The sequence below is a fragment of the Lytechinus pictus genome, chromosome 11 (assembly GCF_037042905.1).
Source record: "Lytechinus pictus isolate F3 Inbred chromosome 11, Lp3.0, whole genome shotgun sequence".
NCBI lineage: Eukaryota > Metazoa > Echinodermata > Echinoidea > Temnopleuroida > Toxopneustidae > Lytechinus > Lytechinus pictus.
Genome location: NC_087255.1, coordinates 9,498,189 through 9,514,929, shown reverse-complemented (window position 1 = coordinate 9,514,929; position 16,741 = coordinate 9,498,189). Strand labels below are relative to the sequence as shown.

The window sequence follows — 16,741 nt, the reverse complement described above, 5'->3', positions numbered from 1 at the left end:
ATTATGAAGACAGACATATATAGGTTCGCAATCTTAATGGGCTTTGAATTGTGGAATGGTAGGTTTCCCTTGAAGGTAGAAAAGTGGTAGAAATAAGAAAACCTTCTCGCATGTAGTGAGGTATAATGAGCCTTTTTTATCGAAAGTGTCAGACATGGCGTATGGGGTGAAATTAGAAGAAAAAAGAGCTTGGCATGATTTTCGAAAAAAAGTGTATTTCCCCTTTTTTGTTCTTTCTTTTCTATTTTTTTTTGTCTTAGTCGTACAAATTTTTGATCCGTACTCCCAAGCCCCCCCCCCCCCCCCTTCACCTCAGCTGTACACCAGTGCCTTCTTGACATGTAACATTGAATTCCTCGGGTGATTTTTTAGAGATGCGAAATTTTCACAACACAAACTTTGTCAATCTGGCGATTATCTTACAGGACCGCTGATGATGTTCAAGTTTCAAAGCCCAATATGAATAGAAAGAAATTTGATCGTTGGGTCAATGGCCGTAATTAGCGGAAAAAAATTAAGGGGGCATAACGGACGGCGAATTGGACAATATTTCGAAAAAGCCGCGAGCGAGCAGAAACAGTAAATTTCTTAATACAAAATGAAATTTTGAGATTGACTTTAATACAATATCTAGAAAATAGTATTTTATTTCACCTTTTCCTTTCCCTTTCCTTTTTTTCTTCCGTTTCCATTAGTCATGATTCTTTTTTTTTTTTGGGGGGGGGGGCGTGGAAGGGGTGGCACCAATGCCCCCATCTGTAGGCAAGTGCCTTGGGTGTTTCACAAAGATCAATAAAAAAAACCTACATTATCCATTACCGCAATGACCAAGCGCTACCGAGAATTAAAAGTTTTCGTCGGCACTAAAGATTATAAATAAAGTTTAATCTTTATGACCCCCCCCCCCCCTCCTCATATTACCTCGCACCGTAAAGGGGGAAGGGGTTGGGTCATTTCGAAAACTTACATGTAGTTCAGCATGAACATTTGAGGCTTTTTATACATCGTGCTCATCTTTCCTTTCCATAAATATGTACATTAAACTGAGTGTGTGGCAATTCAGACCCCCCCCCCAAAGCAGAATATGAGGCCATGGGTAAGACATCTAATAAACATGACCCTACCCCCTACCTAGAAAAAAATGAGAAAGAAAGAAGGGGGATATGTACCCCTAAGAGAGAGATATTTTTTTGTATATGAAGAGCTCACTTGCAAAAGAGGTTAGGTCCATTTTTCATCAAATGCTTTTATCTCAAAGTATAGATTTTTAGTAGCTCTATAAGATGATACCAAAGAAAAGTTGAAATTCACATTAAAAAGTGATCTAAAATGACAAAGAAAACCCCCTTTTTTCAAAAGGGGTTAGTTCCATTTCAGTTTAGTTGCAAAAGGGGTTAGGTCCACACAGATTTTTTTTTGGAAAATAATATTTTTCAACATATGAAGACAGGTGGATTTCTTTTATACCCAATTTTATGTTCTCATGGTAGGGTATCATGAAAATCTAGTTTCGCATAAGAATATTGCAATATAGGAGAATAAAAAATGAAATTTCTTGGGGTGGACCTAACCCCTTTTGCGTCCCCCCCCCCTCCAAAACAAAAGATAATCCTCTGCTCCGCCGCCAATGGGTCCATTGTTCATAAAAAAAAAAAAATTCTGTCTCAAAACCTCTAAATTTTTAGTCGATCAAAGATTTGAAATTTACATGGAAACATGATAAAAGTGGCAAAGAAAAATCACTTTTTTAATCAAAATAGATTGGATTCATTTCAGTTTACTTGCAAAAAGGGGTTAGGTCCACACACAAAAAAATATATAGAAAAAAATTGAAGACAGGTAGATTTCTTTTATACCCAATTTTATGTTCACATGATAGGGTAGTCCATCATGACAATTTAGTTTCTCATAAGAATATTTCAGTAAGTGAGAATAAAAACATGTTTTTTTCTCGGAATGGTCCAAAGTGGACCTAACCCCTTTTGCAACTAAACTCTTCATATATCTATGCCCGCCAGTTAATTGACACAGGAAAAAACAAAACGCTTGATTAGCCCCCCCCCCCCCCCCCTCCCGCTCAATCGCTGACTGTATTGAAGAAGAAAAATAGTTCTACTTTATTTTGGTGAAGTTTATGAAACTATAAGTTTTCAAGGAAAGTCTTCCGGAGGATGTTTGTTTGCCATTGAGGTCATCTTGTGTAAAACAAGGATTATTCTATTTACGTTAGCGTATATTGACTTTATAAAAATGACAATTGTTACATAGAATAATTTAATCACATTGATACAATTAGCTTATAATATTTCTATAATTTCGTCATCTTACATACCGAAATTAACTACTTGAAACCAATTTTGTGTGAAGTAAAGTATAATTTAATATTTTAGCTATCATTTTTATTTTGTGTAGCAATGGGGATATAACTATTTATCAAATGGAAATGATATATCACCCATTGTCCTTTCTGGTAAGATTGCCCCAACAAATACATCCATTATTTGTGGTAGATGAGCAATTCAGCAAGAGTCTAGATACAATTTTAATGGAATGAAATAAAACACGAGGAATAATGAGTACTGAGGAACACAGAAAAGTGATATCCGTGAGTAGGTATCGGCATTGATACGTTGGTACATTTTATGACAACATACAGATATTTCGATGTGTTTTTTTTTCTTCCTGTTTCATGTTTCTTGCAGACCGGGGACGATTGAACCTACAAAACAATCTATGCAATTAATTGTAGAAACCAAGCAGTCTCACGATCAATTGCTACGCTGTATATATGCACCCAGATTGTTTTATTAGAGCATTAACAGGACATGCCAAAACAACTCTTACTCTGCTCATTAAAATCATGGGAATTCCCTCTAATATAACAAAAAAGGGTCTGGATGTTGAGATGATGTATAGGAACAAATGATGAACTAATTTCTTCTCCAGGGCATGCAGGGAGAAGTGGTGTAGCGACTGTGCAAGTGAACCAGTGTACACTGTCCAAATGAAGTAGCCTTCACAAAATCAATGTCAAATGATAGGAAGTTGATCCTCGATGGTGTCCACATTCGCATATTCTTCAAACTGATGCAGATATTCATTCACGACTTCATGACAAAGTTCATACTGTTCCTGTAAGTCAAGGGGAAAAAGAGGAAAAACAACAATGTAAAACATTATTGTATTAGGCCTATCAGGGGTGGATCTAGCTATTTTTCAAAGGAGGGTGTTCGATCAAGAAATTTGACAAGCAAAAAAAAAGAAAGAAAAAAAACCCTTTCACTACCAAACGAATGTCATTTTAGAACCGAAAAATTAAAAAGGGGTTCTATAAAATGAAGATAATTCGGGGATGGCTCCAAAATGTAGATGTAGGTCATTATTTTTGTATTGGTAACCCAAGTTAACACCCCCCCCCCCCCCCGTAGATCCGTCAATGCCTTTCTTGATTCAATGATTAAATGACTGAATCCAAAACACTTCGTTTGGATGAAATCGTATAGTGTTAGTTGGTATATGTGTAGGTTTGGTATTGATTCCCGTTTATAGCACCGATCTGTTAGGTGCTAAATGCCTCCAGTGTGCTAAAAAGTTATATTGTTGACAAATTGTGTCACTAATAAACAGCTCCATACTGAATTGAGGCTACGCCAACACAGACGAATGTACAACCAATCGCAATATGCTGGATATGCAGTGAAAACGTAACGGGACCCGTTTCGATGCAGTATGGGCCGCTTCTGCGCGCAAAATAGACTTAGTGGGAACACTGCGCACGCAACATGAACTTCGCAAGGACGTGGCACGGACGGAGCATGTGACAATTTCACATTTTCGAGAAAATCAAACGAAGTTGGCGCCGCATAACAGGTTTTCTCCTGAATTTCCACAACGAAGCGGGAACTTCAACTGGTGTAAATGGGAAACTAACACCACTAATTTATAAAGGAAAACACTGTAAACTGTAGTACCGTGGTCACAAATATGCTAATTCCGTGACATTATCACTACTGACACAAGATAACAAATTTTTTTTATAAATCATACCAATGATTCAACCATGCGGGGTCTGTTCGACCGGAGCCTTTGGACTGCTTGGAAGATGTCTACGTTATCGTCTTTTCTGAGCTTCTCAAAGACTGACCACAAGGCACAGAAAACACCACTACGACCAATCCCGTTTCTGGACCGTATATAAAATAAATAATCTGGTGAAGAACATCAATGCATATATCATTTATATAAGTGTAGGCTTTATCTAATGTACATTTATTTCAACCATTCGATACATGTATTAAAAAATACTGTAAGTTTATAGTTAAGCTTCAGCACTGAGCCTTCAATCATATTCGAACAAAAATATGACAACTTGATCTGCTTGCAACTTCATTAATTCAAAAAATATCTTTAAAAATTTCAGATGAATTTATCTAAATGTTTAAAATGTGTTGCAGAATGTTTGAAGGGTGAAGATAAACATGTTACAGAAGGCTTACATTCGAAAAAACTTCTTCAATAACAACTTAGAGAGAGGTTCTTAATTAGTTCAAATATGTGTTTGTTACCTATCGGTCAATCAGATACCAAATTCCCTAGTGATTGCAAAGATGCACATCTCACATGTCTGAAGCTTGTGTGAACTCCTACCTTCAACCCTTGTTTAGCACTTATATTTGAAAAGCTCTCATTTATTTTTTTCTACATTGCTTGTACAGGTTTTTGCTATTTTCAAGTAGAGAATGTGATTTTTCATTTAACGCTAAATATGTTTGGAAAGCTCTCACTTGTTTTTTTTTTTACATTGCTTGTACAGGTTTTTGTTATTCTAAATGTAGAGAATGTGATTTTTCAATTAACGCTAACTAAACAATTCAAACCTCACTTCTGACGACTTTTTGTTAGATTTGAGATAGCAGGTCACACATTGCTATTGCTATTTCTACTTACATGCAATGAACGATAGCGGGTCCCTTGCTTTCTGCTTTCTCAATGCTGCCCTCAACAGCTTCAATGAGCTTAATCAGTGAAAGGGGGGAGTTCGGCTTTTTGTTTGACAAACCCCATCCAAGCATCTGAAACTGCTCAACGTTGATGCACTGTACAGAAAAGAGGCATTCTTCATAACAATTACCGTTCTTTGTCAAAGCCAAAGCTAGAGTTGCTGTACTTGCATCTACCTGAAGCAGATCTCTGTGATCTTTGGTCTTAACCTTGTGTCTTGTACAATTTAAAGACCAAAATCACAGTGTTCATTTCCTGCATATTTTGATGAACTGTATCCTCTTTCCATCATTACCAGACTCGCCATTTTTTATGGGTGTAAACGTGATTTACGCGGTAATTTTGCTCCGCCAAAATAGTAGGATCTGAACCGCAAGCCGGTGCAGACACGGACATTTTTGTCCGTGTAAACACGAAGCCGAGTCTGCATCGGCAATTAGCACGCATTTCATGATGTAAATTCAGTCCACTGATCTGTGTGTTTGCCCCGCCAGCCATTTCTGATCCGCGAGCCGGAGCAGCGTGTAAACGCAACGCAGGATAATCCGCGAGCCGAGTCTGTACCGGCGAACTCTTTTCATCATTCTGATTTATTTTCCCCCTTTTCCATAAAAATTGGTTAATCATTACACGTAGATTATAATTGTTTACTGGATATACGAGGACTGATTTTCATTTAACTTAGTTGTCACGATCGAAGCTCTAGCGATAAGCAGTAACACATTAACTTTTAAAAGTAATTGGGTCACTGCTCTAACGAATGAGCTTATCTTTTCTGTCAAGTAAGTGTCCATTTTCTCTCCCATAGTGATTAGCCAAGGGAGTGACTTGCAACTCTTTGAATCATTCCCCGACTTTTGTTCATTTACCATGTATTTCCAAGATTTATGACCGGTAACCATAAATGTACATGTAAGGCATACCTGTCCAGTGTCAGAAGTCACACCAAACTTCCTCTTGACGAAGTTTACTGTACTTCCAGATTCAAGTGCAGTGACCTCTAATGGTCCAAATGTAATGCTTTCTTCTTCTGGCCAGTACTGGACACAGGACTCCTGATTAACCAAAGATGAGAAACGAACCTTTTAGCTTTTGGCCCAAATCGTGTACGTCTCAAGGTACCCTTATAAATTTTTACACCATTGATAATATTGCAATTTGTTCTACATTATATTTGGTAGAGTGGAAATCTATGCATTTGAAAGGGGAATGACATATTCGTTTGTCTGATATCAAATTTGTCATGATAACACAAATTTTACAAGATAGAGTAAATTTCATGATATTTGGCAAGTGTCAAACTTTCTTTGAATTTCCTGGGTGTATGTAAACTTCTGCCCTCAACTGTATTCGTTTAATGGCACTGTCCTTAAAATGTCTCTATTAGGTCAGTGACAATTTTTTTTTCTGGTGCCCCCCCCCCCCCAATGCCGTGACCCACGGCACGCCGCTGCAAAGAGTTATTACAAACACACAATGCTGGTGCTGCGGAACAGTTTTAAAAGTGGGGGGCTGACCGTGCAAAAAATCAAAATTCTTTGGTCATTTTTACGTTTTTGTACACTGTTTTGGAAAAAAAGTGTGCACCCCTTTGCTTCCGCGGCCCATGCAATGTTTCAGTTTAATTTTTCTCACCCCATCCAATTCATTCAGCATAACGATGACGGGGCACTTCCAATCAATGACAAGCCTCCAAAGATCCACCATAGTGTTTGGTAACGGAGACTGGGTGGCAAGGAGCACATTTCTCTTCAGGAATGTCTGAAAGAACAGGAAAATGTCATTTGTTACCATTTTGTGGGTACCAATGAGGCCCAAAATGAAAATAAAATCAAAAGGAAAAAATTCATTTATCAGGATTTTGTTTTTTCTTGCAATCGACATATTGGAATTTACCAGAATATTTTTGCAATAGATAACGACGATCTTAAAGTTGAAATATATTGAAAATCATAAAAATAAAGAATTATATATCAAATTAGAGGGGAAAATAAGAAGAACACGATGGTGTACATCATTTATCATGGAGACCGATGAAACTCACTTAATTGATAGTTTAAAGTTCTCTCTCTAAATGCTTCAAACACGCTCAATTACGTCCGCGAAATTTGTTTTTTTTATGACGTGTATAAGTGTACGAGAGACGTGATTGGCTCTCCCACGTCAAGCTCCACTTGCATGCAAAACCTGTTGCGAGGGTACGTTTTCTCCACACTGTCACTGAATACTTCGATCACGAAATGAAAGAAAACCCAGAAGTTTATCTCGATTTTGGATTTTCAAATTGATGATTTTGAAGATGAAAAGAATGATGATGAAGTTTCTAGCTCTAGTGACGTGGATGGAGGTAAATTAGGGGAATTACGTCCATGATGATGAGTCGGACAATTCAACTTGCATGACGATTCGCTACCAACTCATGCAGCTGCTAGTGCTAGCTGCACGTAGGCCTACCGCGGACCAAAATAAATCCATGAAAATTCCAGCCTGACCATCCATTCAGAGTCTCTTCCCTCTGTCAAGGCTCTAAAGTAGGAAAATAATGATATAAATGTACTTACAAACAAGTGAATATATCCGAATCTGAAGGCAAATCAACTCAACGAATAGCAGCAGACGATATTCACCGACGATAAACTTCACGTGGCTGGGATAAATGTCACTCGTTCTGTTAAATATTTCTACCTCATTATTTTGACAAAATTACGAAACTCGGGGAATTATTTTTCTGTATAAAAATATAGTAACACCTCGTACTATTTTTAAATTACGATAAAACCTCTTTTGAAGCAAAAAGTTGAGGTAAATTAAAATTAGATATAAAAGATCATCCCCAACATGTGTAGCTCATATGTGATTGTAAACAAACCATCCAAAATGCCGATTGAGAGCTGTGCAACACGTGCATCTACTCTCTCAGCCAAGGCGAGCAGGCAATGTGTGTTTGTGAAGGTTTGTTTACAATCACATACGAGCTACGCATGTTGGGGATGATCTTTTACATCTAATTCTAATTTACCTCAACTTTTTGCTTCAAAAAAGGTTTTATCGTAATTTAAAAATAGTACGAGGTGTTACTATATTTGTATATAGAAAAATAATTCCCCGAGTTTCCTAATTTTGTCAAAATAATGAGATAGAAATTATATCTAACAGAACGAGTGACATTTATCCCAGCCACGTGAAGTTTATCGTCGGTGAATATCGTCTGCTGCTATTCGTTGAGTTGATTTATCTTCAGATTCGGATATATTCACTTGTTTGTATTACACTTATATCATTAGTTTCCTTCTTTAGAGCCTTGACAGAGGGAAGAGACTCTGTATGGATGGTCATGCTGGAATTTTCATGGATTTATTTTGGCCCGCGGTAGGCCTACGTGCAGCTAGCACTAGCAGCTGCATGAGTTGGTAGCGAATCGGCATGCAAGTTGAATTGTCCGACTCATCATCATAGACGTAATTCCCCTAATTTACCTCCATCCACGTCACTAGAGCTAGAAACTTCATCATCATTCTCTTCATCTTCAAAATCATCAATTTGAAAATCCAAAATCTAGATAAACTTATGGGTTTTCTTTCATTTCGTGATCGAAGTATTCAGTGACAGTGTAGAGAAAACGTACCCTCGCAACAGGTTTTGCATGCAAGTGGACCTTGACGTGGGAGAGCCAATCACGTCTCTCGTACACTCATACACGTCATCAAATTCGAGTCAATTCAGAGACCGATGGGAGGCGTATTTCGGAGAGGCATTTTAGCGCTTTTTAATTGGCGATTTCCACTTTATGTATAATTTTCGTTATTTTTGAATGACCAAATGATAATCCCCACATCATGACCTTTCCACTGATATATAATAAGGCCATATTCAGAATCAATATATTTCTCCTTTAATTATACTGTTTCATAACTTGCTGTATTGAAAATGAACTTTCGGTGAATGATGCACATGAACTCATTCTTAAGAAACTTGTGATCAATAACTGAAGATATAACTCGATGGTCAATCATGCTGTGTCTTATATTTGCATCGTTCCAATGGCAGTCGCAATACTCAAATTATGGTTTACAAGAATCGAGACCACATGCTTCAAGTGGAAAGGGTAAATCCCCCCCCCCCAAAAAAAAAAAAAAAAAAAAAAAAAAGATAATAAATAAATAGATAAATAAATATATAAATAAAAAAAATCAATACATAGATAAATAAAATGAAATAAATGAATAAATAGATAAATAAATACATTCTAAAAAATAGGAAAATAGGAAAATGACGACCAAATTTACCGCCAGTGTTTAAGATTATATTCATGTACGTGATTTGCTCTGTATTTTCCAAATGTGATAATATTGTGTTAACATATATAATTATTGCTTTTACATTTACTAAAATAATGTTGTAATGATTTTGAAATTACTCCATACTTTTGCCTCTAAAAACTAAATGTTTAACTCGACCTAGTCCAATGAGTATTACTCACATTTATGAACGATGCATTGATGTAGTCAGTGCTATCCTCTAGTCCACGGCATAGAAGGTATGGTCTGTTACTTTCCACTAGAAATGAAATATGTCATAGTTGGGTCTTAAGAATACCACATTCTCCAAGTATTAAAATTCCCTCCCCGAATAAAGTTTGAGTCGGGTTATGGCATTATATGCTTAAAAATTTTTACCCCCCTAAACCGTATTGTGAAGTCCAGTAAAACATAGACCATGGTCTGACTTTGTGCTAAAATTATCAAAGCCAAAAAATGTCATGCTTGTCATGTTCACTGTGGTATTTCATTATTTGTTATGCTGAAGAAAACTGTTTCACTTATCATTTTGTAACAGTTTCCAGTGAATTGGGAGTGGAATAATCTGAGAAATTGAACCTCTGCTGTTAGAGAATTTTGTCAAAAATTGCCATTCATAGTTAAATCACACATTCAGACCAGATTTTAAATTAAACCCGAGCTAAAGATACGGACCTCTGTCAATTAAGAGGTGACAGTGTTGCGATGACAGTTTACTCCGTGATATGGAAAAATCCCGTTTTTCGACTGATTTGTCAAGCAAAATCGGCTAACATAACGTCGGCAGTCTTCAGAACCGTTCAGAGAATTTCAGAGAAAATCGACGTCAAAGTTTCCTATAATTTTCACTTAGTTCCCCAGCCTTACCAGGGGCGGAAATCTCTCCCAAAAGGTAGGGGGGACACAGGGGCGGATCCAGTCTTCGCCAATAGGGGGGGGGGCGGAAATTTGTTTCAGCCATATTTCCCCCCGATCGGCAGCTCGAAGATGATTTGTGTTTGTTTCTTTGAAGGGGTAGTCCTCATTAGTCACTTCTTAGCTTTATATTCTTATAAATTCATATATAATATCATAATCCTTATTTATATGATGCGAGCGCGAAGCGCGAGCTAATTTATTGGAAATTTTATGTATTTTTCCCTAAAATTTGAACATTCTGGGCAATGTTTGTTATCCTGAAAAAAATATGTATGCAACTTAATAATTACTACGAACGCAAAGCGCGAGCAGAAATGAACTGATGGAAAAGATACCTGTTAAAGACTGCGTGCAGTTAGCATTTAACAATCAAATAATGCGAGCGCGAAGCGCAATTAGCTGATTTTTTTTTGACATTTTCACCTAAAGAATGGAAATTCTAAGCACTTTATGTAACTCAAGCAGAATATAGGTATATAAGTAGACAATTGATGCGAGCGCGAAGCGCGAGCGGAAAATTTCGAGATTTAGTCCTATAATATTTACTGAACGAGACACTCTATTCATGTTTTGTAAATCATGAGTATTAATCATGCGAGCGCATAGCGCGAGCAGAAAATTTTTATATACGTACCTGTTGAAACGGTACCTGTTGAGGACTGCTTGCACTTAGCCATGAAGGCGTTACTTATTTCAACAATAAAAAAATGCGAGCGCGAAGCGCGAGCTGAAAAATTTTGAAAATTTCTAAAGAAAGTGGAAAATTTTAATCAATTTTTGTAATCGTGAACAGGATAGCTATATAATTCAACAATTGATGCGAGCGCGAAGTGCGAGCAGAAAAAAAAAATCGAGATTTAGACCTAAAAATGGGCCACTCTGTTCATGTTTTGTAAACAGCCATAGGCTGATCGAGGGCTTTTTACCGTGTTTAAATAAAATAAATCAATCAAAATCAATGTTTTGTAAATCATGAAAAGGATGAGTAATAGGGGGTCTTCCTACATTAATAATGCGAGCACAAAGCGCGAGCAGAAAAAATTTTATATTGTGATCTGAAACTGGATAATGATTTAAATAGAGAACAAGTTGAGTATTTGAATAAACATGCGCGCGTGTGTTTCATATTTAGACCTAGAATCTAGGCATTATAAATACATCTTTAATCATGAAACTTTGATATTTCGATCTGTGAAAAAAGAGTCAATTACAGCTTTATATTTCAAGCACTTTGTAGGAAAATTGTAAGGTGGATATGGATTGCACTTAAAAAAAAGAGCTAAAATTTTCATTATTATTACTTTGAGTTTTGACATAGGACCGGGACGCGCGACCGGGACATCCTTACGACATGTCATGAAAGTGATGACTATCTTCCTATTCCTCTTGCTAAGCGCGAGATGAAACAAAAGGGACAATTTAATTATTAAATTAATATTATATTTATTAATGCCAAATGAGGGCGCAAAATCTGATGATATTATGGCATAAAAACTGGACATTTCACTTTTGTAATTATGAATAGGATGCATCAGTTAATATGTTTTTAACCATTAATGCGAGCACAAATCGCGAGCTAAAATTTTTGATAAACCGTCGTGAAAAGGGGATTTTAAGTAGTTTCGTTGTATAATCAATATTGAAACATATACATAACTCGCCAATCAAAATGCCAGCGTGCAGCGCTAGCTGATACGTTTTGACAATCAGACCTGAAAAGGGATAATTTGAAAACTTTATGGAATACACAAAAGTAATAGGTACCTGATAAATCAAAATTTGCGAGCGCGCAGCGCAAGCAGCAAATGTTGATAAAATTATTCAGACCATAAAACTGACATTTTTACAGAGCACTTTTTAAAAATCAATTTGTAAATCACACAAAATAATGAAAGTTCGATCTCCGAGGTGAAATATGTTTTGTATATTGACTTCTAAACTTGATATTTTAGCTCCATATTGGACAAGATATGTAAATCACCTAACAGGCAATGCGAGCGCGAAGCGCGAGGGAAAATTTTATTTCATGGCACGAAAGATTCTTTTTATTTTCCAAGTCTTTCCCTCATCTTATTTTATGCACTCGTCGTCCTCTTCCTTTTCTCCTCTCTTTTCCCTCCTGTTTTCCTTTTTCCTTCTTTCTTTCCCTTTTTTTTCTTTTTTTTTGCTCCGCCAATAGGGGGGGGGGGGCCTCGGCCCCCCTGGATCCGCCTATGGGGACAAGGGGCGGGAAAATTATCATCCCAAAAGTACGGTCATCTCATCCCAACTCGTCCCAAAATACATGTTTTATTTCGATTTAGAATGATGTATTTCTTACCATCATAAAAGACAAAAAATAGTAGGGGGGACATTTGATATTGTGTCCCCCCTACTATTTTGAGTAGGGGGGACACGTCCCCCCTGTCCCCCCTGGGATTTCCGCCCATGAGCCTTACAACATATTCATTTCTAGAAAAGTTCGCGGTTGGAATGACCAAGACAGTTGCTTGACAAAGGCATCCTTATTTTTACTTAAAAGCAAGGATCGGAGAAAATATCGCAAAAGAGCTACATTCTTGTAATTTCGGTTTAAGCGGTTTAGATTCCCCCCGTACAAAATGCCATAGGGAATACAACAATCCTGGCCTCGATTTCAATGCGCGCGTTCAGTCAAAATGTCGTATCGCTTTTTACGCGCAAAGTCAATGCAGTGCAGATGGTCGATGCGACAGTTTGGCTGACCGCCCGCATTGAAATCGCGGTCAGTGAAAACGTCGTATCGCTCTGTTACAGTCCACGTTTTCTATGGGATTCGCGCATTTTATTCAAAAAATGTATGGCATCGCTGTGAAAATCCTCTCATATCTGATAAAAAAAAATATTAAATTGCTGCGTAGAAATTAATTATGAATAGAGTAAGAATTGTACTTTAATTTTCTGTAAAAGTCTCAAAATCGATTTCTTTTTTTTTTGACCAAAATTGACTGATACGACGGTTCGGATGACCGCCGACGATAAAAAAGTTGCAAAAGTTTTCAGCTGATCTTGAATCAACTGAAAACATGAAAATCAAGAAAAAATGGTGTTGATAGAATTTAGATGGAAATCCACCGAAATCTAAACAGTTTTAATGCAAATTAAAGGAACAGTGTTTTTAAATTTATACCCTTTTATTCATTTCACACGAAAATGTGACATTTTGCGATTCGAAGTAGGAAATTAACAACCTTAATGCATACACCGGAATGATAAATGGTACTGAAACACTTTTTAAACGTGTTGTCTTTCAACTGGGCACGACAAAAAATAATAATCTCGAAAAGCCCGGAAATGACTTTTGGCGCACTAAGGTTTCCTTACAGGACAGTCTTGTAGTTTACATGTAGTTCTCCACGCCTGCAAATTTTCGCTGTTCTGCGCAATGAAAGGCCAAGAAAATATCAAATTGCCGCCCATTCGTAAAAAACCTGGTCCAAATAGCCGACTTAAAATAAGCTTAAACTATGGTTAAGTCATGTCTTGCTTGGGCACAAGTGTACATGGAAAAATAGTTTCATTAAAGACATATAATGGGGTGGTCTGCAAACAAGACTAAACGGAATGCCTGACAATAGTTCAATTACCAATAATAATAATAAAAGCCTACAACAATATACATGTAAGGGCTAATCACATTATTTTAAAATTACTACCTTATTGGGAAATGGAATACCAGACCTATCCTTTAAAGCCAAAGCAGTACTATCCGGGTAGTGACATAGTTACCCCAAAACATATATGTTGCAATGATCAAATTATTCTTTGGATTAGCTCACGTGGAAGAACATCAGGAAAGCGATTCTTCCTGCGATTACTGGAAGCCCTTCCGCTTCGAAAGCTATTAGCTGGTGGTGATGGATTCACCGTTCGCAGTGTCTAAAGCAAAGATTAAAAAACATGACAAGAAATATGGCTAACAAATCTAAGGCAATTTTAAAGTAGTTTAAACACTCTAAAAACAATGAGTAAATTGTACCCAGTCTTGGGTAGAAAGGGAACATGCATGTTTGATGGGTATTTGTTTTACCCCATATTGGGCTAAATGCATATTTTAAGGACAAATTTCAACGCAGCATTGCGTTAACATGGTAAAGTTTACAAAATATTTGACATATTTTCACCCAACCAACATGCATGTTCCAATTTTACCCAATATTGGGTAAACCTTTTGTTTAGAGTGAAGGTACAGAAAACCACTGGGGTATAGATCTCTCAATAATCATTGCGGGTCTCCATTTCCAATAAGCCACCCCTCCCCCCTTTTTTTTTGGGCTCGCTCGAAATAATTTCAGTGGGGAAGGGAGACTGAATGTAAATTCATGATCAATCTTGCATTGTCATGATTTCACTCATTATGACTTAACGATATTTTTTAATTGATTCTATGAACCTGTACAAGAGTGAGATTATGGTGTCATGTTTATAGGCCGATATTTGTGTACAAAATGATATTTTTATCGTTATATTGTCACTGTAGCTTGAAAGGAGTATGGATATCTTTACACCATTTATCTCATATTAAAGCAAAAAATATGCAACAGTCGCTTTGAACAATGCCCTCTGCAGGCCAAAAGTATATCATATCGAACCTGTGTTCTTATTCATATATCGACCTTTGCATCCCTGTATAGAATGCAACACTTTTTTATGTAGTCTCGCGATAATATGTTCTCAACAATGATTTGTTCAAACTCTTTAAGCATTTTTTTTCTTTTAAAAATTCATACGAGAATAACTGCATTTTAGTAATATAGTATTTTTTTTCTTTCAATAAAGCTCGAATTTGATAACAATCGTATTATTTTTAACAAAAATTTGAGATATCTTTTTAATTGTTTAATTAAACGGAAGATGTATCAGTTTTAAGACCCGTAATAGGCATATGACTCGAGTTTCACTGTGTTTTAAATTCAGCGAAGACCTTTCTCCCTGTACTGAATGAGAGAAAGACATTCCCACGAAATTTGCATAAGCACCCGCCGCGGCACACCGAAAAAAGAAAAAGTCACCCGTTTGGCTAAAAAAAAACACCACCAAATATCCCCGTCATGGTCTGTAAACATTGACATTTCGCTTTAATAGGAGATTAATATTTGAGCTCCGGTGCAAAAATCAATATTTACAAGACATAAAGGGTTTGTTTTCATAAATTTTGAAGTACATCTAGTCGATTCTCAGCGTCTAAAGAATAGTTTCTAATAACTCTAAAAAGTTCAATAACTGGTTTATCCTTGGATGGATTTTCCTCAAACCTTCGCCAACATATTTTAAATTATTTCTTCTGTTATTTTTACAGTTAACTTTTTGCCAATGTAAACTTGCCCTTTAGCAGTTTCTTATTACTCATAACCATGGATGCACAATATGTTCTCACCTCGAATTCCAAGTGAATGAAATCTCTCTTTGTCATGGAGTTGCCACTTTGTGCCGTGTCCATCACCTCTCGGAATTTGACGGCCGGAATTTCCGTATCGCCGCTAAGGTATGCCTCTAGCAAGGCATTGTACAGGAACACATATTGCCCCTTAAAATTTAAGCACAATTAGGCCTACATTATTTCCTTGAACATAATTATTACTATGGGTGATTGATTAAACAAAAATGATTCCAAAAAGAATGGTTGGCAAAGATTGACTTTTCTCTGTTGACTACTTGATTCTGTAATCTGCATAGGCTTTATACAGAGACCACCTAGTTCCAGTATAGGCAATGGGTTAGTTTGTGAGTCCTTTCATCGTGAGGGGTATTCACACTGGCAGTTAATCATCGCGATTATTCGTGCAATTTATCTGAATGAGAACAGAGAAACCGCACAAAGACCGCACGAAACATCGCGAGTCATATCTTGCAGTGTTTCGCGAGTAATTTACTCGCGATGATACTCATGCGAATGCAATGATCCGAAACTCCGCGATGATTTGTCACCTTTAAATTTCGCGCGATGCTAATTCGCAGAGCAAGCTGGATGCGGGTAAATTAATCCATTGCGCAAGCGCACTCGTGTCCAGAAGACCGCGATGTTTTGCTCCAGTGTGAATCAAGAGGAGGAAATATCGCGACATACGTCAGGAATAATGAAAACAACAAGTGTCCTTGAAGATGTGCCAGATAGAAATCGATATTGGTTCCTCGTCCTTGAAATCAGGGATGGTAAGTCTGTGAGGCCTAAACAAAGGGGTAAAACCTGGCACAATAAAATTACAGAATTGAACACTTCCACAACTGGATGTGCGCGCTTCACCTCAACAGATAATGATTATCAATGTCATTAGACATCTTTATTTAGTTTTCATGAAAGGAGCTAAGAGGCCAATACCGCTTACTAACAATAAAGCCTTTATACTTGGTTATCATTATTGGCGTTTGCAGCTAATCGAAACGGCATTCCGACAATTTAAAGCACGAGGCTTAAAACAGTTTTATGTCTGTTATGTGACACAACATGTGTGGTATTTCTACAAATGTTTTAATTACACGTTGTAACACTCATTGTGTCGGTGCAT

General features: G+C 37.0%; 1 protein-coding gene across 1 annotated transcript in view; it reads right to left on the bottom strand.

The window, feature by feature from the left end:
• Positions 1–2,602: 2,602 nt before the first annotated feature.
• The window catches only part of LOC129271729 (receptor-type tyrosine-protein phosphatase F-like), a 33,323-nt gene continuing 19,184 nt past the window's right edge, over positions 2,603–16,741 (bottom strand). Inside the window, exons 19-26 of the mRNA XM_064106612.1 lie at positions 15,613–15,762; positions 14,015–14,114; positions 9,482–9,558; positions 6,637–6,762; positions 5,925–6,056; positions 4,948–5,096; positions 4,048–4,183; positions 2,603–3,132 (exon numbers count right to left, since the gene is read on the bottom strand). Of these exons, the coding sequence (XP_063962682.1) occupies positions 3,031–3,132; positions 4,048–4,183; positions 4,948–5,096; positions 5,925–6,056; positions 6,637–6,762; positions 9,482–9,558; positions 14,015–14,114; positions 15,613–15,762 (972 nt within the window). The 3' untranslated portion in view covers positions 2,603–3,030. The remainder of the gene's footprint in view (positions 3,133–4,047; positions 4,184–4,947; positions 5,097–5,924; positions 6,057–6,636; positions 6,763–9,481; positions 9,559–14,014; positions 14,115–15,612; positions 15,763–16,741) is intronic.